This window comes from Danio aesculapii, chromosome 14 (assembly GCF_903798145.1).
Source record: "Danio aesculapii chromosome 14, fDanAes4.1, whole genome shotgun sequence".
In the NCBI taxonomy this organism is placed as follows: domain Eukaryota; kingdom Metazoa; phylum Chordata; class Actinopteri; order Cypriniformes; family Danionidae; genus Danio; species Danio aesculapii.
In genome coordinates, this window is record NC_079448.1 from 11048105 (window position 1) to 11073482 (window position 25378).

At 37.7% G+C, this 25378-nt stretch overlaps 1 protein-coding gene across 2 annotated transcripts in view; it reads right to left on the reverse strand.

Annotated features, from left to right (window-relative positions):
- The window catches only part of psd2 (pleckstrin and Sec7 domain containing 2), a 126898-nt gene that overhangs the window by 91114 nt on the left and 10406 nt on the right, over positions 1 to 25378 (reverse strand). For both annotated transcript variants that reach the window (XM_056471728.1, XM_056471729.1), the window contains exons 2-3: positions 21022 to 21400; positions 18476 to 19174 (exon numbers count right to left, since the gene is read on the reverse strand). In XM_056471728.1, the coding sequence (XP_056327703.1) occupies positions 18476 to 19174; positions 21022 to 21329 (1007 nt within the window). In that variant the 5' untranslated portion in view covers positions 21330 to 21400. The remainder of the gene's footprint in view (positions 1 to 18475; positions 19175 to 21021; positions 21401 to 25378) is intronic.

Below are 25378 nucleotides of genomic sequence, written 5' to 3' on the forward strand. Positions count from 1 at the left end.
GCACAAGAGAAGATGTTTTGAAGAATGTTAGAAAACAGGTAACCATTGACATCCATAGGGTTGGGGTTAGGATAAAAAGAAACACATACGATGGGAGTCAATGGTAACCAATTTCCATAATTTTTCAACATGTTTGTGACAAATGAAGGATGAGCAAATGATTACAGTATTTTTATATACAACTTCCTTTTTTGCTGAAAAACACAAGAGATGTTTTGAAGAATGTTAGAAAACAGGTAACTACTGACATCCATAGAGATAATAAAAGACATACTATGAAAGTCAATGGTTACTGGTTTCCATCATTTTTCAACAAGTTTTTGCCAAATGAAGAATGAGTAAATGATTACAGTATTTTTTTTACAACTTTCTTTGTTGCTGAAAAGCACAAGAGAAGATGTTTTGAAGAATGTTAGAAAACAGGTAACCATTCAATGGTTACCGGTTTCCATGATTTTTCAACAGGATTGTGACAAATAAAGGATGAGTAAATGATTGCAGTATTTTTATTTGGATTTTTTTTGTTGAAAAGCACAAGAGAAGATATTTTGAAAAATGTAACAGTCGAAAACAGGTAACCATTGACATCCATAGGGTTAGTATAAAAAAACACATACTATTTACCAGTTGCCATCATTTTTTAACAAGTGACAAATGTAGGATGAGTAAATGATCACAGTATTTTTATTTACAATCTTCTTTTTCTTTGTTACTGAAAAGCACAAAAGAAGATATTTTGAAGAATGTTCAAAAGTAACCACTGACATCCATAGGATTAGCATTAGGGTTTGGATTAGGGTTAAAACAAAACCACATACCATGGAAGTCAATGGTTACCGTATATGATTTTGTAATGATTACAGTATTTTTATTTATGATTTACTTTGTTGCTGAAAAGTACAAGAGAAAATGTTTTGAAGAATGTTAGTAAATAGGTAACCATTGACATCCATAGGGTTAAGGTAAAAAGAAACACATATTCCAATATGGCATGGAGATTTTAGAGCATACAGGATTTATTTTTCCTTCTGTCACATGGTATTACAGATGCCAACTTAAAATGAACAATAAATATTCATGAGATATGATTTTTTTCCCTCTCATTTCATGGCCATACAGTATAATGGCATCTAAAACATATGATTATCTTTGATGGGAAGGACATTTAGAGAGTAGTGACCCTTTTAAAACTTAATTGAAATACCCCTGACCTAACTATAATTTATATGTAGCATTCCTAATCTTTTCTAGGCCACTTAAAAAAAAAATCACACACACACACAAAAAAAGTATTAGAAGACATTCATGCAGCCACAGAAGATTTTTTTCCCCAAGAAGCTGCCTAAAATACATGTAATTCACTGAAAAACTGAATACATTGATAGTCTTTTTGTGCCTTTTTTGAAGCTTGAAGTCATACTGAACAATATGAGAGTAAATAAATAATGCCAAACTGTTTATATTTGTCTGATCTGTTCCTTTAAAGCTTTCTTCTCCATTCTTGCAGTCATTTTAAGCTGCTGAGCAACTCGCAGTAAAGCTGAGGCATCAGACAGAGACAGGATGGAGCTAATTATAGACTGGGTTTAAACCCGGCAAAGACAGACTTCAGTGTGATACGCAGACCTGTGAGGATTTTACAACACGGCACAGTGCGAATGACAAAGACCCATCGTGATTCATTCTGACACACACATATAAGTGTGAACACAACGCACACATTTACTTCAGTAATAATGTTTTCTCTCTCTCTGTCTCCACAGTGAAGCAAGATTATTTTCTCTATGGATGAGTTTGATTTCTGAGTCTCACTGTCGGCTCACTTTCAGCTCAGGGCTAAAAAGAGGCTTTCTGCTAGCCAGCATTTTCCTAGAGCTAGCATGCTAACTGACCCATGGATGTTTTACAGCTTATGCTCCATAAAGAGTGCTGAAAAGTTCTAGATTTACATTCTGCTGAAGCTTAAATGGTCATTGAATACTTACTTACAAAGCAAAAAGGGACATAAGTCATTAAATAATATATTTAAGGCATTGTTAAAATTATATTTTTGTCTTTATGACTGACTTAAAACCATTTTTAGTGGGAATAGTCACTAAAGACTTTTGCTCAGTGTTTAAAGCTATAAGTTTACATTGGTTTTTCACAGATTTTGTGAAATCGCATGCAATGTGAAAACAACGGAAATCCGATGATTATGAAAATTGATTATGAATTCACTGACAAAAGTCTTGATGTCGATCCCAGTTGTAAAAGCAACAATAATAACTTGACTTCTAGTTGATCATTTAGAAACGTGGCAGAAGGTAGATTTTTCTGTTGAACTGCATCCCAATCATCACAAATACTACAGAAGACCTATTGGAACCCGCATGGACCCAAGATTCTCATAGAAATCAGTCAAGTTTGGTGAAGGAAAAATCATGGTTTGGGGTCACATTCAGTATAGGGGTGTGCAACAGATCTGCAGAGTGGATGGCAACATAAACAGCCTGAGGTATTAAGACATTTGTGCGGCCCATTACATTACAAACCACAGGGTAGGGCAACTTCTTCAGCAGGATAGTGCTCCTTCTCACACTTCACCCTATATATCAAAGTTCCTGAAAGCAAAGAAGGTCAAGGTGCTCCAGGATTGGCCAGCCCAGTCACCAAATATGAACCTTATTGAGCATGTCTGGGATAAGTCGAAGGAGGAGCCATTGAAGATGAATCCAAAGAATTTTTGATGAACTCCTTTGATGGAGACCTGCAAGAACCCTTTCTTTGCCATTCCAGATGACTTTATTAATAAGTTATTTGAGTCATCGCAGAGATGTATAGATGCAGTCCTCCAAGCTCATGGGAGTCATACACAATATTAATTCTTTTTCCACTGCACCCTGACTTTATATCTATACTGTACATGATTTCTGTTGGGTGACAAGACTTTTGTCCAAACAAAGTCAGACCTTACTGTCTTAATTAAATAATTCAAAATCAAGGCATGATTATATTTTATGTTGGTAAAATAAGCATAATCTAGAGGCCTTTGCCTTTCATTTAAGCCACTTCTGACACCAAATGATCAACTAGAAGTCAAGTTATTATCTGTTGTTTCTAAAACTTGTATAAGTGACAAGACTTTTGTCAGGTAGTGTATATGTTTATAAAACCTTATATAACCTTAGATATTTATAAACTTTCATTTTTACTATTTGTCTTTACAATTTTTGACTGTCTCTGCATCCTGAATCATACATTCAGATTCATTTTCCATGAAAGTCAAATTTTTTTTTTTGTGTGTGTATGTGTTTACTCTACTAAATGTAATAAAAATTAGCATGAAACATTGGTTTTCTGTTTTATTTGTAATCTCTGTATTTAATTTTTTTTTTACATATTGTGTCTGTCATATTCAACTCTGTTCAGTTATAAAAAGGCATGACAATTTTTTAATGATTAATGCTTCTTTCATTGATTTGTACAAAACTTGTAGGATAAAGCATTAGTCGATTACGTATTTGTCAACTAAGTTATTGTCTTATTTCAGTGAATTTCTCATTCACTTATTGAATACTGCAATAGGAAAAAAATATACATCAATTTTTGTTTTAGACATTAATCCAGATACTACATTAGTCAAATCTCTGCTAGTAATTTAAGAAGTTAATCAATAAGTTAAAAGTGCTGTATGTACGTTTTTGACTTTTCTAAAGAATAAAAATACCATAATATGTTTGGGATACTTAAGAAACCTGCTAAGTGAACATACTTGTTTAATCTGCTTTGAAAATGTGTATTACGTGCTGGAACAGCTGTCTTTGTTTTGCTCATATAACCCGCCCAGTACCAATTTTATTTCAGCACCCCGGGTTGCCTTGTGGAAAACAGTGTATTTCGTTCATTCAGTCAGGAAGACTCTAAAAGTGTGTGTACACGACCGATTCAGAGTTCCACATGAGGTGGTTATTAATAAGCAAATAATATAAATATCATAAACATTAACATTAGATGAGCAGGTTAAATTTTAACACCTTGTCCTAACAACAAGCTATGTGATGAGATTTGCAGTGATAAGCAATTTGCCTGTTTGCACCAGACAAAACAAGACAGGATTTTAAATACAGCAATCCAGAAACACAAAATAGCACACTTACTGCACCCTAACGAAATGGTAAGGTTTATAATCTAATTAATACAGATTAAATCTCTTTAACATTACTAAATGTACATGCTGAATCACTGATATGTGTTGGCTTGCACTGAGTCTCAGTTCTAAAGTTCAATTTCAAGTGGTTTATTTTATTTTCAAGATCTGAGGTGAACTATCTACATTAGTATGGCAATAAATGTCATTTTACAATTCACATTATTAGCAATTCACACTGAATAAAGCACATGAGGTGTACCTGAGGTAATCAGTGTCAGTTTTCTGTTGTTCAACTGCAAGAAATAGAAGCCCTTTCTAAAATATAAATTTCAGGTGTTAGAACAAAAACTCCTTTTAATATGGAGAATATTCCTTCTATCACGTGCCGGTGCTTTTAAATAGAACACGATTTAAATCAGCCTTTAGGCATGACAGTTAGGCACACTGCTGTGTGTTTCGTTAATCTGGCAACCTGCGCTAGCGTGTGTTTTGAACCAGGAGTGCAATACTTAATACAACCACCAGGTGTCAAACTTACATACTTTACTTTTAACATTTATAACAAATTCAAAGGTTCCCTACACTCTTAGAAGTAAAGGTACAAAATCTGCCACTGTAACTTTTGAAAAGTTTTTTTTTTGTTCCTAACAGGCCCTTAAAGGTACATGTTAATACCTAAAAAGTACAAATCTGTCCCTTATAGTAATATAAAAGTACAAAAGAGAAACCTTAAAGCTACAAAAGTGTACCTAAAAGGTACTAATGTGCAGCTGTAAAATACAAAAGTGTACTTTTTGAAAAGGTACAGACCAAGTGCTTTTGTACTTTTTTTTCTAAGAGTGTCTCAAATTTAAGCATTTTCCATTATTTTAGATTAATAGTGGATTCAGTTTATTGCAAGCTACAGTATATACAATATATTCTGGTTATAAGAACACTTCTGCAACCACAGTGTCATGGTGGAGGACTAAAATCACTATATTTTGTATACATTTTTTTTACAGTATAATGACAAACAGGGCAGCACAGTGGTGCAGTGGGTAGCACAATCGCCTCACAGAAGTAAGGTCGCTGGTTCGAGCCCCCGCTTGGTCAGTTGGCGTTTCTGTGTGGAGTTTGCATGTTCTCCCCGTGTTCGCGTGGATTTCCTTCGGGTGCTCGGTTTCCCCCACAGTCCAAAGACATGCAGTATAGGTGAATAGAATAAACTGTAGTGTATGTGAGTGTCTGCAAAAGTGTGTGGGTGTTTCCCAGTGTTGGGTTGCGGCTGGAAGGGCATCCGCTGCGTAAAACATGTGCTGGATAAGTTGGAGGTTCATCCCGCTGTGGCGACCCATGATTATTAAAGGGACTAAGCCAAAAAAGAAAATGAAAGAATAATGACAAACAAAAAGCCAAAAGTTATGCACTATTACTTGAGTTATTCTTGTTTTAAAGGTGCTCAGATGATTATATTCAGGAAAACAAAGCAAGCAAGCAAATGTTTATATACAGTTGAATTATTAGCCCCCCTTCAAGTTTTTTTTCCTTTTTTAAATATTTCCCAAATGATGTTTAACAGAGCAAGGAATTTTTCACAGTATGTCTGATAATATTTTTTTCTTCTAGAGAAAGTCTTATTTGTTTTATTTTGGCTAGAATAAAAGCAGTTTTTAATTTTTTAAGAGCCACTTTAAGGTCAAAATTATTAGCCCCTTTAAGCTATATAATTTTCGATAGGCTACAGAACAAACCATCATTATATAATAACTTGCCTAATTACCCTAACCTGCCTAGTTAATCTAATTAACCTAGTTAAGCCTTTAAATGTCACTTTAAGCTGTATAGATGTGTCTTGAAAAATATCTAGTCAAATATTATTTACTGTCATCATGGTAAAGATAAAATAAATCAGTTATTAGAAATGAGTTATTAAAACTATTACAGTTTGTTTAGAAATGTTTTGAAAAAATCTTCTCTCTGTCACACAGAAATTACGGGGAAAAAATAAACAGGGGGGCCAATAATTCAGGGGCTTTTTTTCAGGGGATTTTTTTAGCAGAATATGGATTAAAACATGGCTTGATTTTTCCCAACCAGTAGATCTATATATGTTATGCTGCATAGACTGAAGACATATATTATAAAATGTATATCAGTAACAGAGCACAAACAGGTCAATACCTGCAAGACTATTTGAGCAAATCATATTGATTTCACACAAGCACAATGCCTTTGAAAAAGAAACGAGCTGTGTGTTTTTGAAGGAAAACAAAGGATTACGCCATTAATCCTTTCTCTTTGTTGGGTGGAAGTATGCAAGTGTGTGTTTGTGCGCAATGTGTAGATGTCAGAATGACTGTGTGTTTGTCTATGTGTGTGTGTGTGTGTGTGTGTGTGTGTGTGTGTGTGTGTGTGTGCGCAACTCTCCAGCATCCTGTAGGGATAATCATCAGCTAGACAGCCCTCACCCGCTGCTCCTACACACACAACCAGGATAAAGCGGAAGCAGACAGGAAGTGTGTGCGTGTGTGTGTGTGTGTGTGTGTGTGTGTGTGATGGGGGTGTATATGAGTGTGGGTTTGTGAGCATGTGTGGCGGGGGTGCATGTGAGTGTGTGTTTGTAGGTATGGCTGCGTGTGTGTGTGACAGAGAGAGATAAAGAAAGAGATTATAAGTGTCTGATAAAGATGGAATAAATGAGAGTGCTCCATTGTGTGGAAAGGTGGAGGCTCAGAAAGGCATGGGGGTAGTGGGATTCGAGTCAGGTTTCTGAACCTCTCGCTGTGTGTGTGAAAACCCACGAATTAGCAATTGTCGGCAGAGTGATATTTAAACAAACGAATCCCATTTGGTATTGATCTTTTGTATGCCATTCAGAGCTGACAGGTAGATCACTTAATAACTCAGGTCAGAGCGGTAATGGAGCGCGGACCGTCTCCAAATGAACAGACTGCTCTTAAGATTGTAGGAGAGAATGAGAGAGAGTAATGTGTTTTAGTAATGTGAATCCTTAATAGGAAATCGTTGCAATCCTAAATAAAAAAGCACACGTTCACAGGCGAACTCGTGTGCCGCAAAGAACACTTTGAACAACTGAGGGATTTGTTGATGAATGATTTTGAGACTCGCATTTGCTTGTGTTTTCTTCTCTAGTGCACTCAAAAATGCATCCTAGTTTTTTGGGGTAAACAGGGGTTTTTAATAAACAGCTAATCTGATATGCATATGCTTTAAAGCAGAGATGCCCAAAGTAGGTCCCAGTCTGAAAAGAAAGGGAGAATGATGGGGAGATGTTTGGGGAGAACTTCTTTGATAGAGATCGACATTTCGAAATTAACGCAACCTTTTGTTTAGTGAAGTTAATTTCGAGAGGATCACGTGCTTATGATTGCTTTTTATGATTCACCAACCAGACGATTCCTAAGCCACTATAAATACCCTAACTTCCATTTAACAGCCATTCTCATTTTGAAGAATCCCCTCTTCCACCCCTACTACACTGTGGAGAGCATCCTGTTTGGCTGCATCACCACCTGGTATGGAAACAGCACCCGCAGCAATCGCAAAGGCCTACATAGGATTGTGCGAACTGCTGGACGCGTAGTAGGAGGTGAGCTTCCCTCCCTCCAGGACATCTACACCAGGCGGTGCACGAGGAAAGCCAAGAGAATTATCAGCAACTCCAGCCACCCAAGCCATAGACTTTTCTCTCTGCTACCCTCAGGCAGATGCTTCCGCAACATCCGGTCACGCACCAGCCGACTGAAGGAAAGTTTCTGACCTCAGACTATTATGGCTCGTTTCCACTGACTGGTGCGGTATGGTTCGGTTTGGTACGAGTCACCTTTATCAGGCTTGCGTTTCCACTAACAAGGGTACCCTTTGGTGGGCGTGGTGTATGACAGAAAGTTTCAGTCAATGTCATTCTCGCGCGAGGAAAGTCTATAGTAAAGCTGTACGGGCCACTTACATATCATATGAGAAGAACTTCTAACAAAACAGATGCTTCATACACATAAATACTTGTGTAGAAATGTTTATTTCTAACTTTTCAATGAACATGAGTTGATTATAACTGCAGATCAAAGACAGTGCGAAACAGCCTTCTGTAACGTCTGTAATTATATTAAATAACTAAATAAATGAACATATGTAAACACATACAGCCCCTTACAGTCTCCGATATGTTACCATCTACAGAAGAACTACACACAACAGACATTTCGTCCGTATTTAGGTCCAAAACAACACAAAATATAGCCCACAGTCAGTGAAAACTTCTTATCTCTGTCTGTAATCTTCAGCAGCACATGTAGCCTCTGTTAGACAGTAATTCCGTCATTCCTGGTTCATATTAGTCCAAAAGGTGAAGATAATAAGTTGGTTATACATGGCATTTTGTTCATGTTTGCTGAAAAATAATGTGCTCCTTTTTTACGGCTTCTCCTTTGTTTTTTCACGCTTCACTCTCGCGTTTGTCAGTGTCTGACAGGATCGGGTTTCAAAAGCACGTCAATAATCAAGCGCAGGTTATTATCATCAGCTCAAGAAGTTTGTTATTTCAGATATAATGTTAGACGCGCGCGAGCGCTAGCAAGAAAGCGAAACCGCTCGCACCTCAGACTGGCTCGTAAAAAACTACGGGGCACAGGGTAAATCTGCTCTTCTTCTTGGCTTTGTGGCTGTTCATCAAGACGACGACAAGGTTTGTTTGACCCCAGATCGACCGTGGCTTGTTATTATATGTATTTATAATTCCGCTTTAATCTCTCGCTGTGTATTTCAAACATGGCAGGTTTTTTTGTTTTCATTCTGGCTTGTTGCGTAAGTGAATGACGTATCTCTGTAAACCAATAGCGTTCAGTTGCGCGTGTGGCTCCGCCTTTTGGTACCCTTTCTCATGTTTGGTACCCTTTAAGGGTGCCGAAAAAGTGGTACGGTACGGTTCGGTTTGGTACGCTTTTTGACAGTGGAAACGGCCATAAAATTGTACCAAACCGAACCGTACCGTACCACTCAGTGGAAATGGGCCATTAGGCTGATGAACATTTAACACACCCCACACAAACTCTTCCATACCCCTCACTGCACACCATCAATATGTAGCATGCACTGCACTTTTACCAATCCATACTTAAAAAAAATACTGCCTACAGCTATGTGTACACCTATTCATTGTACATATTGCTGTCAACACTGCCAATTTTACATTGTCACACACACATGCTGCTGATGATGTGACAATAAAAGTGATTTGATTTTATTTGAATTTAATTTGATTTGAGTTACTTTTCCGCCTTTCCTAGACGGGTGACATGGTGGCCCAATGGTTAGCAATGTTGCAACAGCAAGAACGTTACTGGTTCTAGTCATTACCAAGCCAGCCGACGTTTCTGTGTGGAGTTTACATGTTCTCCCCGTGCTCACGTAGAAGTGTGAACTCTTGAATTAGTATTTTTGCTGAGCTATAAAAAATCCAACTGAAATTAAATGTTTCAATTAAATGCTGTAAATGAATCAGACTTTTAAAAATGCAAATACTGTCACTTGACAGATAGAAGACAATGCATAAGATATCTGTGAGCAAATCAAGGTAAAGGCAGGAGCAGCTGGACTAGTGTTTTTCGCATCAAACTACAGTGTGTTATAAATGGGATCTTTTATGTTTTTACTGTAATAGGTTGATTATTAAATGTTACAAATAATGCTACATTAGATAATATGATTTAAAGCAACATTTTTCTCATTTCTAATTAAGAAATTACCTATGGCAAATTTAATATATACAGGTTTGGTATATATATTTGGCCCACAGCCCTCAATCGAGTTTGCTTTTTAGCCCTTTATAGTAAAAAGTTTGGACACCCCTGCTTTAAAGACGGTTTTATGGTATACAGCCAAGGATAAGATTTATTTAAAGAAGTTAAAGGTACAATTGGGACAGCACGTTGGCTCAGTGGTTATCACTGTCACCTCACAGCAAGAAGTTTGCTAGTTCGAGTCCCAGCTGGACCACTTGGTGTTTCTGTGTAGAGTTTTCATGTTCTCCCCGTGTTTATGTAGATTTTCTCCCGGTGCTCCGGTTTCCCCCACAGTCTAAACACATGCGCTATAGGTGAATTGAATAAATGAAATTAGCCATAATGTGTGTGAATGAGAGTGTATTGGTGTTTCCCAGTACTGGATTACGGATGGTAGGGCATCCGCTTTGTAAAACATATGCTGGAATAGTTGGTGGATTTTGCTGGAGAGGAAAACACAAGACCTAATTAACGTAACTTGCCTTACTTACTCCCAGGGCCATTTATATCAAAGTTGATATTTAGCCACACCATGTTGGTGTTTCATAACATCTATTTTAAATTTTTTATTAATGAGTTGGGTCGTTAGCCTAACATTCAACCCCCAACATGGAAGACCAGAACATACGCACATACACTACAGACAATTTTGCTTACTCAATTCACCTATAGCATGTCTTTGGACTGTGGGGGAAAACCGGAGCACCCGGAGAAAACCCATGCCAACACGGCGAGAACAGCAAACTCTACACAGTAATGAAAACTGACCCAGCAACCTTCTTGCAGTGAAGCGACAGTGCTAACCTCTGCGCCCCTGTGTCGCCCCAACATAGCTTGCCTAGTTAACCTAATTAAGCCTTTTAAATGCACTTTAAGCTGAATACTAGTGTCTTGCAAAATAAATAAGCTAAATGTGTAATTGTGTGTTCTTGGAAAAAAGTAGATCGTCCTGGTGTATCTCTGTGAATAAAGAGGATGAACTCTCGTCTTGCTTTAGAAAACATCACCTATTTTTTGACATACAAGATTAATATATTTTGGTCTATTTGGAAAGTATTCTACGACTTTTGGAGAGAGAAACGGTGACTGTTTTTATGAACATTGAAAGTATAAAGATTAGATAAATACTTTATTGATCAATTATTTAATATTATTATTATTTATTTATTTTATTTGAGTTTTTATTTTAAATTGCATTAGGATATTTTGAGTTTACATATTATTCTTATTGTTTTTTTTTTTTTTTTGCTGAACTAAACATTTAAAACTTTGTCAACATCTATGACAACTTTCTTAAACAATGCTGAATTACCATTGGGTTAACATGCTCAACAGAAATGACTGTGAGTGGCTGTGAAGGTAATCAATTCACCAAACTCACTGCTGTTTATCGAGTGTAAACACAGATACAGGGACACTGGAATGTTTAATCCAGCACATTTTATCAGCGGATTGCTCTTATGTCAGCTTATAGAAAAACCAGCTGATCGATGTAACTTTGAAATGCTCCAGTGTTCCTCAACAGTGCTCAAATGTTAGCAAGAAATAAACATTTTTAGTACCGCTTGTGTGTATATATATATATATATTCATTCATTTTCTTTTCGGCTTAGTCTGGGAAACACCCATACATTCACATCATTCACACACATCCACTACGGACAATTTAGCTTACCCAATTCATCTATACCACATGTCTTTTTTTAACGTTACAGCCTTATTCCAAAATATATTAAATTATTATTTCCTCAAAGTTCTACACACAATACCCCATAATGACAATGTGAAAAAAGTTTTTTCTGAAATTGTTGTAAATTTATTAAAAATAAAAAAAACCTGAAAGATCACATGTACATAAGTATTCACAGCCTTTGCTCAATACTTTGTTGACGCACCTTTGGCAGCAATTCCAGCCTCAAGTCTTTTTGAATATGATGCCACAAGCTTGGCACACCTGTCTTTGGGAATTTTTGCCCATTCCTCTTTGCAGTACCTCTCAAGCTCTATCTGGGAAACGGCGGTGTACAGCCATTTTCAGATCTCTCCAGAGATGTTCAAAAGGATTTAGGTCTGGGCTCTGGCTGGGCCACTCAAGGACATTCACTAAGTTGTTGTGAAGCCACTCCATTGATATATTGGTGGTGTTCTTTGGGTCATTGTCCTGCTGGAAGATGAATCATCGCCCCAGTCTGAGGTCGAGAGCACCCTGAAGCAGGTTTTCATTCAGGATGTCTCTGTACATTGTTGCATTCATCTTTCCCTCTATCCTGACTAGTCTTCCAGTTCCTGCTGCTGAAAACATCCCCACAGCTTGAGGCTTCCACCACCATGCTTCACTGTAGGGATGGTATTAGCCTGGTGATGAGCGGTGCCTGGTTTTCTCCAAATGTAACACCTGGCATTCACTCCAAAGAGTTTAATTTTAGTCTCATTAGACCAGAGAGTTTTGTTTCTTATGGTCTGAGAGTCCTTCAGTTGCCCTTTGGCAAAATCCAGGCGACGAGTGGCTCCTGTCTGGTCACTTTACCATACAGGCCTGATTGGTGGATTGCTGCACAGATGGTTGTCCTTCTGTAAGGTTCTCCTGTCTCCAGAACGCTAAAGCTCAGACAGAGTGACCATTGGGTTATTGATCACCTTCCAGGCTAAGGCCCTTCTCCCCCGATCACTCAACTTAGATGGCCGGTCAGCTCTAGGAAGAGTCCTGGTGCTTCAAACATCTTCGGATGATGGAGGCCACTGTGCTCATTGGAACTTTTTAAGCAGCAGAAATTTTTCTGTAACCTTCGCCATCCTTGTGCTTTGAGACAGTCCTGTCTCAGAGGTCTACAGAGAATTCCTTTCTCTTCATGCTTGGTTTGTGCTTTGACATGCACTGTCAACCCTGAGACCTTATATAGACAGGTGTATGCCTTTTCAAATCATCTCCAATCAACTGAATTTACCACAGGTAAACTCCAATTAAGCTGCTGAAACATCTCAAGAATGGAAACAGAATGTACCTGAGCTCAATTTAGAGCTTTACAGCAACAGGTGTGAATACTTATGTACATGTAATTTTTTAAACTTTTTTTATTTTTGATAAATTTGCAACAATTTCAAAAAATCTCATCAGTCATTGTCATTATGGGGTATTGTGTGTAGAATTTTGAGGAAATAAATTAATTTAATCCATTTTGCAATAAGGCTGTAACATCAAAAAAGTGGAAAAGGTGACGCGCTATGAATCCTTTCCGGATGCACTGTGTATATATTGTGTACAGAACAAATTAGTTATTAGAAATTAGTAATTTAATAACTATTTATAATATTTTGGGACTAATATGCACTAAATGACGCTGCAGGGGCTCTCTTCTGTCAATCATTAAAAAAAAAAAATTCTTACTTCTTTTTTTAATTTAATTTCAAATGTGAACAGCTTTTCTGCATCCTCACTGTTATCCTCTAAGTTGTCCTAATGGCACATAACTCCTCTAAACAGACTAAACTCCCTAGCTAGCATGAAGCTTTTGGGCTCTGTGGATTTCCTAATTAGCAGCATACGCTCCTTTCCTTCTGTTAGGGGTTGCAGGCACCCATCCTGCTCTCTGTGATGAGTTTATCAGCCACATTTAACCACCACACAACTGCTAATGAAGAACACATGTAGCTAGAGTAGCGTTACCAGTCTCTGGTATACCACAAGCTAGCAAAGTTAGCCGATAGTGCTAAGAGAGGGGACTTTTAATAAATAGCATTTAATATGAAATTCAACTATATTTCATCGGAGTTGTCTTTGACTCTGTCAGTGAATGCGTTGATGCTGAAGCATGCTAATGGTGGCAAAGAGAAGCGATACTTGGAAAAAGCACAGTGTGACTGAAAACTAGAGCAAAGCTCCCGCCGTGAAGGAGGAAAGCCAAAGGCGATGATGTCACTCCCTAAAAACAATGCCTCATTCAGGCAGACTGGGGGGCAGGAAGCTGCTAGTCATTTAAAACTGGGGAAGAAAAAAACGACAACATCTGCTGCTGCGTCCAGTCCAGATGGATGCAGAGAGCGAGAGAAAGAAAGAGAGGGAGAGAGAGAGAGCAGCTATATTGGATCTATCCTTCACTTGCTCCCAGAGGTGGAAATCTTTCCTCTTGAACATTGGCTCAGATCTCTGCAATATAAAGAAGTTTCCAGTCTGCTAGGCTGCAATGTGATTCTCACTTCAGAATGGACACAATGGGCTCCTGATCTCATTTCCAATGCACTTATTGAAAAAAATGTGACTGGAGATTTTTACTTTTTTATTTTTGGCAAAGTGATTTCGTTTTTAAAGTGCAATGTTCAGTGAGTGGTGCTAAAAGCAGATACATCTGTCTAAAACTGATGAATCCATCAGTTCTTTTTTGCACTGCTTGTTGAATGTATCACAGCAGATTGGAAAGAAAATATTTAGTGAGTGACGATAAAAAACAAAAAATAACATATTTTCAAATGTATAATATGCATGAAATGATACCCTAAAACAAGAAAAAAGCATTTGTTTGTGCAGCCATGCCCTTTAAGTTTGCTTTAAATCATTAAACTTTTTTTTTTCTGACTGTTTATCTTGCAAGACTCATTTCTGGGTGCCAGAAGTTCTCTCTCTCTCTCTCTCTCTCTCTCTCTCTTTCTCTCTCTCTCTCCCTCCCTCTCTCTCACTCACTCACACACACACACACACACACACACAAACACACACACGCACACACACACACACACACACACAGCACGCACGCACGCACGCAAGCACGCACACAAGCACGCACGCACGCACGCACGCACGCACGCACGCACGCACGCATTTTTTAATTATTACAATTCAAAGCTGCGCTTGTTATGTAGGTAATAAAGTACATCCAGGTGAGCGTTTCACAGAATAAAGCCTGATAGGCTTATTGGCAGCCTGACAAAAGTATGAAGTCTGAAGAGTGTTATGTAAAAAGAACTGACTGGATGAATTTTATCCCACTTATTGCATGGCTACTTGTCACAAATTGTCACATTGTCAACATTGTTCTGAGCAGTACTAGTTTATTAATTCTTTACATGTAAAGCTGACAGAAACAAACATGACTGAATGAAGCATACACTAACCTATGTATTATTCTGCATAAAGTCTAAACTTGTGGCTATACAGACAAGCATATAAACATGCAGCCCGATCTCAATAAAAAAAACGTAAGTATTTTACGTTTTGTCAGTTTAGTAGCTAATTCAGTCGTACAAAATTGTATGATTTTAAAAAGGAGGCGTGGCACCTAACCCCACCCCTAAACCCAACCATCATTGGGGAATGAGCAAATCATACTAAACTGTACGAATTAGATCATACGAATTCATACGGATTAGCCACTAAATCAGAAAGTTACGAATTGCCGTGAGATTGTGTTGAAACATGAATGTAAACTTATTCACTGACAGTCAAGATGATTCAAAGTACCTGGATGAGCCTGTGTTATTAGTTTGAGGAGTTGTTATCTGGGAATAACATACCTTGGAATGTTTTGACTTACTTATTACATGGCTGTCTAGAATACTCGGTTGTGATTGGTCAGTCACAACATTCCAATGTATGTTTTAACAACCATTGATAAAATAGGGTAATTCGCGTACTTCAAATAACCTTTACTGTCCATGAATAAGTTTGCATCCATATACATACATCCAGGCTGCGAATTATACAATGGCAATCAGGAGGGTCGACTTTTTTGGTAAGTAATCAAATTTACCTATTTATTTAAATGACATCAAATTTAATAATGAGACGTATTTAAGTTTTCAGTGTTTTGACGGACATTTAATGTATTCTGACATACAGTAACCTCTGATTATTTCAGGTTACTGTAGCCAAACTATTCAAACTATGTGCCTAATTTTACTTTACTTTTAGGCTATATGTAAATACAAACACCTATTTTAAAAGAAAAGTGTGTCGTGACCACTTACGATATCCATTGCTGCTCTAGATCTGCTGGTTTAGATTGTTGAATGATTCTTCCAAAGACTGACTGGTGCCATTATGCATGAACCCCCATAATGTATATTTGTATTATCTATTATTTTAATTATTAATAATATTATTTAAGATACAGGCGGTGGAGCAGTGGGTAGCATGATCACCTCACAGCCAGAAGGTCACTGGTTCAAGCCCAGCTAGGTCAGTTGGGATTTCTGTGTGGAGTTTGCATGTTCTCCCCGTGTTCACCAAAGTCCAAATACATATGCTATAGGTGAATTGAATAAGCTAAATTAGCCGTAGTGTATGTGTGTGAATGCAAGTGTGTATGGGCATCCGCTGCTTAAAAACATATGCTGGATAAGTTGGAGGTTTATTCTGCTGTGGCAACCCCTGATTAATAAAGGGACTAAGCCGAAAAGAAAATGAATGAATTTAAGATACAGATTAGGGAAAACTATTTCTCACTATTTAAAGACTGACCCCTCCTCCCCCAAACTGTTTCTGACAGTTTGGCACCATCTTGTGAATGAATATTACATAGGTTAGTATATGCTCCATTGAACCGGTTTAATTCCTGTCAGCTTTTTCGTTTTTGACTGTTTAGCGCCATCTAGTGACTGCATATTGTATATGTTATTGTGTGCTCCATTCAGCTTCACCACTCGTCTCTGTCAGCTTTGCATTAAATTAAACTAAATTAAATTAATAAGCTATTACATCTCCAGAGATGGCAAATTACACACATCCTTTACTCAAGTACATGTACAGATACTCATGTTTAAAACAACTCTGGTAAAAGTTGAAGTACTCACTACACTTTTGTACTCAAGGAAAAGTAAAGAAGTACGGCCTCAAATATGTACTAAAGTAAAAAGTATTAATTATTACTACCGGTTTTAGTTTTACAGTGGAAACTACATTGTACATCATCTACAGTTGTGCTTAAAAGTTTACATACCCCTTAAATAATGTATTAAAATGTGAATAATTTTAACAAAATAAGAGAGATCATCCAAAATGCATGTTATTTTTAATTTAGTAATGTCCCGAGTAAGATATTTTACATAAAAGATGTTTACATATAGTTCACTACACAAAAATTTAGCTGAAATTATTAAAATAACACTTTACAAAAGTTTACCTATCCATGGCTTTCAATACTGTGTGTGGTTTTCTGATGATCCATGAGTGCTATTCTGCTTTGTGATGGTTGTTTATGAGTCTCTTGTTTGTTGAGAACAGTTAAACCTCAATCTCCTGCAGGTTCTTCTGTTTTCCAGCATCTTCTGCAGATCTGAACCCTTTCCAGCAGTGACTGTATGGTTGTGAGATTCATCATTTCTCACTGAGGATGATTGAGACTCAAACACTACTGTTAAAAAAGGTTTAAACCTTTACTGACGCGCGTGATCAGAGGTTGAAAAAGCCGTGGTAATGACAAAAATAAGTTAAATCAAATGGTGTTCAAAATGACAAGGAATAACATTGTTCGTGCCTCAAAACACATTAAAAAATGAAAGTAACGAGCCCGGTTTAAAAATGTAAGGAGAAGAAAGTAAAGATATTTGTGTAAAAATGTAACGAGTAGAAGCAAAAATTTGTCAGAAAAATGAATAGTGGAGTAAAGTACTGATACAAGAAAAATCTACTTAACAAAGTATTTGTACTTTGTTACTTCCAGGATTGTTGTTTGTGCAGAATACAGCCCTTCAGTCACCCTTCAGACATGTCACTCGTATACTTTTGAATGGGGAAAAGTGTAACTGTCAATATGGCGAATGAAGCCCTACCTTCTAGTACAGGAGCCAATTAGCTATTTTGTGTAATACGAGCATTTAGAAATTAAGCTAAATAGACAGTTGTTGTTTCAGTCTATTTGTTATGACATGTAATCATAAGCTTGGCAAGCAGTTTTGGAGAATTTGATGTTTCCCCATTCAGACAAAATGCCCGAGCATACTGCTCGAGAGGCATTTCAGAGATGACCACTAAGTGAAATGACTGCAAGTATTAGAATAACTGACATTTACTAAATGGACTGGGCATCATGGTGGCGCACTGGGGAGCACGATCGCCTCACAGCAAGAAGGTTGCTGGTTTGACCCTCGGCTGGGTCAGTTGGCATATCTGTGTGGAGACTGCATGTTCTCCCCATGTTCACGTGGGTTTCCTTCGGGTGCTCCGGTTTCCCCTACAAGTCTAAAGACATGTGGTATAGGTGAATTGGGTAAGCTAAATTGGCTGTAGTGTACTGTATGTGGGTGAATGAGTGTGTATGGATGTTTCCCAGTGATGGGTTGCGGCTCAAAAGGCATCCGCTGCGTAAAACATATGCTTGATAAGTTAGCGGTTCATAGCAACCCCAGATTAATAAAGGGACTAAGCCAAAAAGAAAATAAATAAAATGAACTAAATGGACCATTATTGTATGGTCATTGACTGTGGACTAGGGTTTTGACTCCATTCAAGATGTGCTATGTTCTGTATTGGGAAAAACAGCATTACACTTGTTGCCCAGTCCAGGTTATTAACTAGCAATGCATGCCATCTACTGAGCAGACAAACCAGGATATTTAGTTTTATCCTTACCTGATGGAGTTTGGCATCATTCCTGCACTCTGTCCATTCCCAGGCAGCTCAATGTGAAATCCATTAGGGATGCTCCATTGTGCCGGCTGGCTCAACACATTTTCCGATCTGCTCCCTGGTATAGTTGTCCGCAGTGGACTTGCAGAGCTGGCTTCATCCCTAGCTGTCTCCATCCCAAATTCACCCTCACTCTCAGCCCCCTCCTGTACGGTCTCCAGCTCCAGTTCTGGAGGCTCGGGGCCCATCAGAGCCCTCTGCTGGATGAGCGGGGTCAGCGGCGCCTCGAAGCTGACACAGCTGTCCGTCTCGTCGGTGAGCGACAGGACGTCCAGAGAATCCAGACTGCTGTAGCAAGTCCCACCTCGTAGAAGCTCGGACTCAACTATACGCTCGAACGTGGAGCTGAATCCATCCTGGCTCTCTTTCGTCCTGTCGAACTCTTCCTCTCCCTCCTCCTCCTCTTCCTCCTCCTCCACAACCGTGGCCTTGGCAACCCGCTCAACAATGCTCTCAAAAGTAGAGCTGAAACTGTCCTGATTTCGAGTCTCTGTCTCCTCCTTTTCTTCGTCCTCTACCTCAGCATCCGCTTCTTCGACGGACAGCTCAAAGGTAGAGCTGAAGGCATCTAGGTTTCCCTCTTGAGGTATCACCTCCTCATCATCCTGTTCTTCACTGTCATCTTCAGTCCCATTCTCAAACCTGCAGTAACAGATTTGATTCTGGAGTTAAACACACACCTGGATACAAACAGCGTTCAGGCTTTAGAGTGTATAAAGGCTGGCATGCACAGTGCATGTTCCTATCTTTAGTCTGTCACAGTTCTTCATCACGACTGCATCCCGGCAGAGGAGAGCATCATTCAGGACAGCTCCCTTGCCACTTGCACTGCCCAAAATATCTCCCCACCCTCATGGTAACATGCTTGTCACATCATTCGTGAAGCCCGACACTGAAAATTCACACAGCTAAACTCTGGAATACTCATGTTTCATATTCAAAATCATTTATAATGACATGACAAGAATAGGATTGGGAAATATTTTGGAAAATGAAGGAAGGCTTAAAGGTTTTTGCTAATCATTCGGGTCTGTTTAGTAAAGAGGTAAAAAGTGAACTCAAATTATACTTAAAGATACTTAAAGGTAAAGGTACACACTATAAAAAATGCTGGGTTCTGTATAAATACAGTTGAAGACAGAATTATTAGCCCCACTTTGATTTTTTTATTTCTTTTTTAAATATTTCCCAAATGATGTTTAACAGAGCAAACACATTTTCACAGTATGTCTGATAATATTTTTTAATCTGGAGAAAGTCTTATTTGTTTTATTTTGGCAAGAATAAAAGCAGCTATACATTTTTTATGAACCAATTTAAGGTCAAAATTATTAGCCTCTTCAAGGTTTTTTTTTTCGATAGTCTCCAGAACAAACCATCGCTATACAATAACTTGCCTAATTACCCCATCCTGCCTAGTTTACCTAATTAACCCAGTTAAGCCTTTAAATATCACTTGAAGCTGTATAGAAGTGTCTTGAAAAATATCTAGTAAAATATTATTTACTGTCATCATGGCAAAGATAAAATAAATCAGTTATTAGAAATGAGTTATTAAAACTATTATGATTAGAAATGTGTTGAAAAAATATTTTACTAGATATTTTTATAGGGTCTCCTTGAAACATTTCCATTGTGTTTCATGCTATTTAAAAGTGTTGTGAGAAAATGCAGCGTGTTTTTAGAAATGTGTATATATAACTGATATAATATACTAATTACAGATTTTCCAAAAATAAAAAAAAATAAAATAAAATTACTGCACTGGTATATTTTAGTCAAATATTATACAATCTTAAAGAATTAAAAAGCCTATCTATTCAGCTTTAAAATTTCAGATAAATCTCAATATCCAAAAATAGACACTTATGACCATATTCACATATTCATAAAAAAACTGACTATAAAAACTTAAAATTGACATTTGAATTCACCTGCCGTTTTTATGTTCAAAATTTTTATTGCGAATAAAACAAACATTATTGCAATACAAATAGTTACATATCATAATCTTTGTTGTTGTTTTTTCAACAAAAGAGAAAAAAAAATGTATTCACTTTTATTACTCTTGTTGTTATTATTTAAAATTTTTCTTCCTTTATTGTTATTTTTTGACAGCATTCAGTTGGCTGCAATTATAATTTTCTGAAAAAAAAAAAAATTAAAAGTAAGCTACAAAACAGTGCCACTTTTTAAAGAAATTTGTTTTCCCAGAGCATCTAACCTTTTCCAATTATTAGAAAATACATGGTATCCACAAGCTTATTTGATTCCCAGTGAAGTGAAGAAAATGGCGCCCAAATAATAAGGTAAAGGCTAAAATATATTAAGTTGTTTCTAACTAAACTAATTTAACTAGACCAAATGTTTGCAAGCCCCAAAAATGGCTACCACTTGACATTTTTAACAAGAAAATTAACTCAAATCAATCTCACAGAAATCCCATTTTTAAAATGCACATTTATAATACCATTTCTTCATTTCCTTACCTAAGAGAACACAGAGTCGTGCTTATGTCCTTTTCTGTGCTCCGCTTGTCGCCACCTTCACAGATGTCAAATTTTTCTGTTCCAGGATCTAAACAGCTGCTCTCAATCTCACCGTTTCTCCCATCATCCTGGTCTAACGTCACCTTCTCTTGCTCCTCCTCCTCTGTGTTTCTGTTATTCTCCGTGTCTCCATCTTCAGGCTCCTCTGTCTCAGTCTCTGTCCCATTACAGTTCTCCAAATGTTCTTCTTGTTCCTCAGGTGTTTCTGCAGGGGTATGGAGGGGGTCATCCTGCCCCTCCTGACTCATGTTGACCTCCTCAATCACGACGTCCCGTCAGCCTGGGGTCACGAACACGGTACAGGGAGTGAACTTTAGACCTGTTAATTAAGACGATGAAACAAAGCAATGAGATAAGTAAGAGCGGAGGGTTGTTGTATGAGGACTGAAGGGCGAAAAGTACCCATATGAACATTTGTTATTAGTTTCAAGGGTTATTAACTTAGATTATGACGCTGCTCTGTGAAATACTTGATTCTGATTGGTCAGTTTCGACATTATAAGGTACAGTATATGTTATTCAAAGATATTTATATGCTTGTCTCTCACACCATTGTTTTGACGGTTTGGCGCCATCTTGTGACAGGTTAGTCTCCACAGTTTTCGTTTCTGTCAGCTGCGTCTAATTAAAATTGATAAAGTATTACGGCTCAGAACAATTCTTTGTGTCTAAATTTCTATGCTTTGTGCTAAATAGCCATGTAATAAGCGAGATTAAGTCAATCTAGACGGCTGTTTTTGCAGAAAAAAAAGCCCTTCAATCTTATTTAATAGTGCTTCAAATCGGGATGTGATCACATCCTCCTGGATTTACTTAAGGTACGTTGCAATTTAATGATTGACCAATCAGAATTAAGTATTCCAGACAGATGACGTGTAATAATACTGAATAATGGAAGATAATGACCTGCTGAGAAAATGCGTGCGTTCTATAATCACCCTCATTAGTATGGAAATAACTGTGTATATTAATATCCACACTGTCAGCAAATGTATAAGGGCTCATTTGTTACCATGGGAAATATTGCTTAAAAAGTTTATACCCTAGAAAGGTTTGCAAGGATTTTAGGGTTCAAGATTCTTGTCATTCAGAACATTATAAAAAATGCTATTGCCAAACAAAATTACGTAAAAAAATTAAACAAAACGAAATATACTAAAATAATTACTAAAAACAAATGAAAGGTGTTGTGGATCAAAATATAAGAATATTAAAAAATATATAATATATAAGTCAAAGTAACATAAACATGTTAAATAAATGAAATATGTTTGTCCTATCTGTCAAAAGTATTTGTATTTTTCTAAAACAAGTACAGTAAGTTCTCATTTATTTAAAATAAAAAATGCTGGGAAATATGTGATTATTGAGAAACTATTCTGATTTTTTTTAATCCCATCAAATAAAAAAGAGAGGAGTGGACATGCTGAGTCTGACCACAGCTTGCTGCACATTATAGCATCAAGCATTCTGCAGACAGATGCAGTCAGGTGGCAGGATCTTAAAAGTTTAAACAGCCATTCAGACTCCATTAACCGCTGTCATTTTAGTGTTTTATCAAGCCCGCAGAAGCGCAGCCTGGTGAGAATGCATTAGCTTTGACTCAGCAAACCTCAAGCGCCGCTGATGTTTTACATGCTGGAAGCTCTTACAATACAACACACAGAGCAGAGAAATCAAACCCTTGTCACAGAGTGGGAACTGAAGGGTCAGACTGAGTCTAATTTGAAAAAATCTGCTCTGATGTATAACATCTGCTATGGGGAAACTTCTCCAAAACCTGCTGGACAGGACAGATGTTACTGCTGAATTACAATCATTCACCAGCCCATTTTGCCTCATTTTGATCTTTTTCATATAATTTATTTCAGTTTTCTTATTTACTTTTTCCTTATTTTCTCCCTATATATTTTATTTATATACAGTTGAAGTCAGAATTATTAAGCCCCCTGAATTATTAGCCCCCCTGTTTATTTTTTCCCCAATTTCTGTTTAACGGAGAGAAGATTTTTTCAACACATTTCTAAACATAATGGTTTTAATAGCTCATTTCAAATAACTGATTTATTTTATCTTTGCCATGATGACAGTAAATAATGTTTTAATAGATATTTTTCAAGACACTTCTTTACCGCTTAAAGTGACACTTAAAGGCTTAACTAGGTTAATTAGGTTAATTAGGCAGGTTAGGGTAAGTAGGCAAGTTATTGTATAATGATGGTTTGTTCTGTAGACTAGTAGAAAAAATAACTTAAAGGGGCTAATAATTTTGACCTTAAAATGATTTTTAAAAAAAATTAAAACTGCTTTAATTCCAGCCGGAATCAAACAGATAAGACTTTCTCCAGAAGAAAAAATAATATCAGACATACTGTGAAAATTTGTTTGCTTTGTTAAACATCATTTGGAAAATATTTAAAAAAGAAAAAAAATTCAAAGGGGGCTAATAATTCTGACTTCAACTGTAAGTATAGTAAATTTTGAAGCTCTTCCCCTTCACACTCTGTTTCAAGGGTCAAGGAGAAGGGAAAAGGGAAGGGATAGGGGTACAAAAATAGAATTAGGATTGGGCCTATGTGTGGCACATCAGGGTTTGAATGGCAGTGTTCACATTTACCGATAACAACGCAGTTATACTAGAATTTGTTTGGTGTGTACCTGCGTTCAGATGGCAGTTATCACACTACAAATAACAATGCAATTGCACCAGAGTTTGTTTGTTGCAAAACAGGGTTCAGATTATAATGTTTACACTTCCCAATAACAAAGCAATTACACTCAAGTTTGTTTGGTGTGCACCAGAGTTCAAATGGCAGCATTTGCATTCCACAATATCAAAACAGTTATATTAAAGTTTGTTTGGTGTGCACCAGGTTTCGGATGGCAGCGTTCACACTACAAAATAACAATGCAATTGCACCCAAGTTTGTTTGGTGTGCAACAGGTTATGAATAGCAGCATTTTCACTTAGTGTGCACCAGGGTTCAGATGGCAGAATTTTGCACACCATGATAACAAAACAATTGTGCCAGTGTCATGCACGAGCCTCAAACTCAGGTCTCTGGTGTGTAGACTGTTGAGATGTATCACAGAGCCACAGGGCCAGATAGGCCAAAACGAAACCCTTAGAGAGGGGATCCTGAAAAATATTGATTTATAATGGGAACAAATAACAACAACTTAGATTCTTCTCTGCATGAGGTAGCAAAACAGTCAACTAAGGGGTAGGCTGAGTGTATGCACTCATACACTCAGTCAAACTATGTTATCCGAACCGTGCCCAGGCCCATTTCCCAGATCGTTTGAGAAGTTTGCGTGCTCTGAATCGGGCTCAGGCACGGTTCACTTGGCCAGCCCTGTCCCGGTTGGAAGAGGTGTGCCAGAGCTCGGTTCACTTGGGCTTTGGCGCGGTATGCTTGTGTGTGAGTGCAAAACCCGCCAAAGCCCGAAACTGAAAACGAGACGTGACTTTTAAGGAACTGTTCATATGCGTTTATTAATCATTCTTACTGTTAAATGAATGCAAACTGTCGTAGTTTATTAAAGTCGCAAACCCCTCACTGCATGAAAGCTCCACACCTTCAGCAAACCTTCTAATTACTGCAAGCACGAGGACTTTATGATTGTTTATGACCGTCAAAAGTGACTGATCTGTTCGGCGAAATATTTGACTGCATGTTGCTGCATATCAAATGACTTAAACAACAATATAACTGAAGAAATCTCCACTGTGCTGAGCGAGAGCGCTTCTGACCAGCGCATCATCGGTGACGTAAGCATGCCCAGGCCAGAATGTAATGTGAGTGCGGGCTGTCAGGAAATACGGGAAGGGGGACAAGCGTGCTTTGGCCCGGTTCAAGGAAACTGTACATAGTGTGAGTACGCCCTAAGGTTCTTCTCTGAAAAGGAAAACAGGGGGGTTCTTTAACAGATTAACAAATAAACAAAGAGAACTCTACAAGGGGAATACAAGAAAAAAAATAGGCAACAAGCAACAAAGAAAATCAAAAGAGTCTTACTAGACAATGATCGGGAGGCCAAGGGAACGCAATGCAAAGCCACAGAGTTCTGACTCAAAAACCGAGTGAGGAACAGAAAAAAAGTGACCACTTAAATACCCTGGCTGAAACAAGACACAGGTGATCAAAATTAAGTAAACAAGGACACACAGGGAAGATCTAAAGCAGAAGAGGGAACACAGGGATCTCTAGGAGAATGGAGACTAAGTGCAGGATGGTGACAGCTAGAGTTTGTTTGATGCACACCAGGGATTGAATGGCAGCTTTCGCAGTCAATG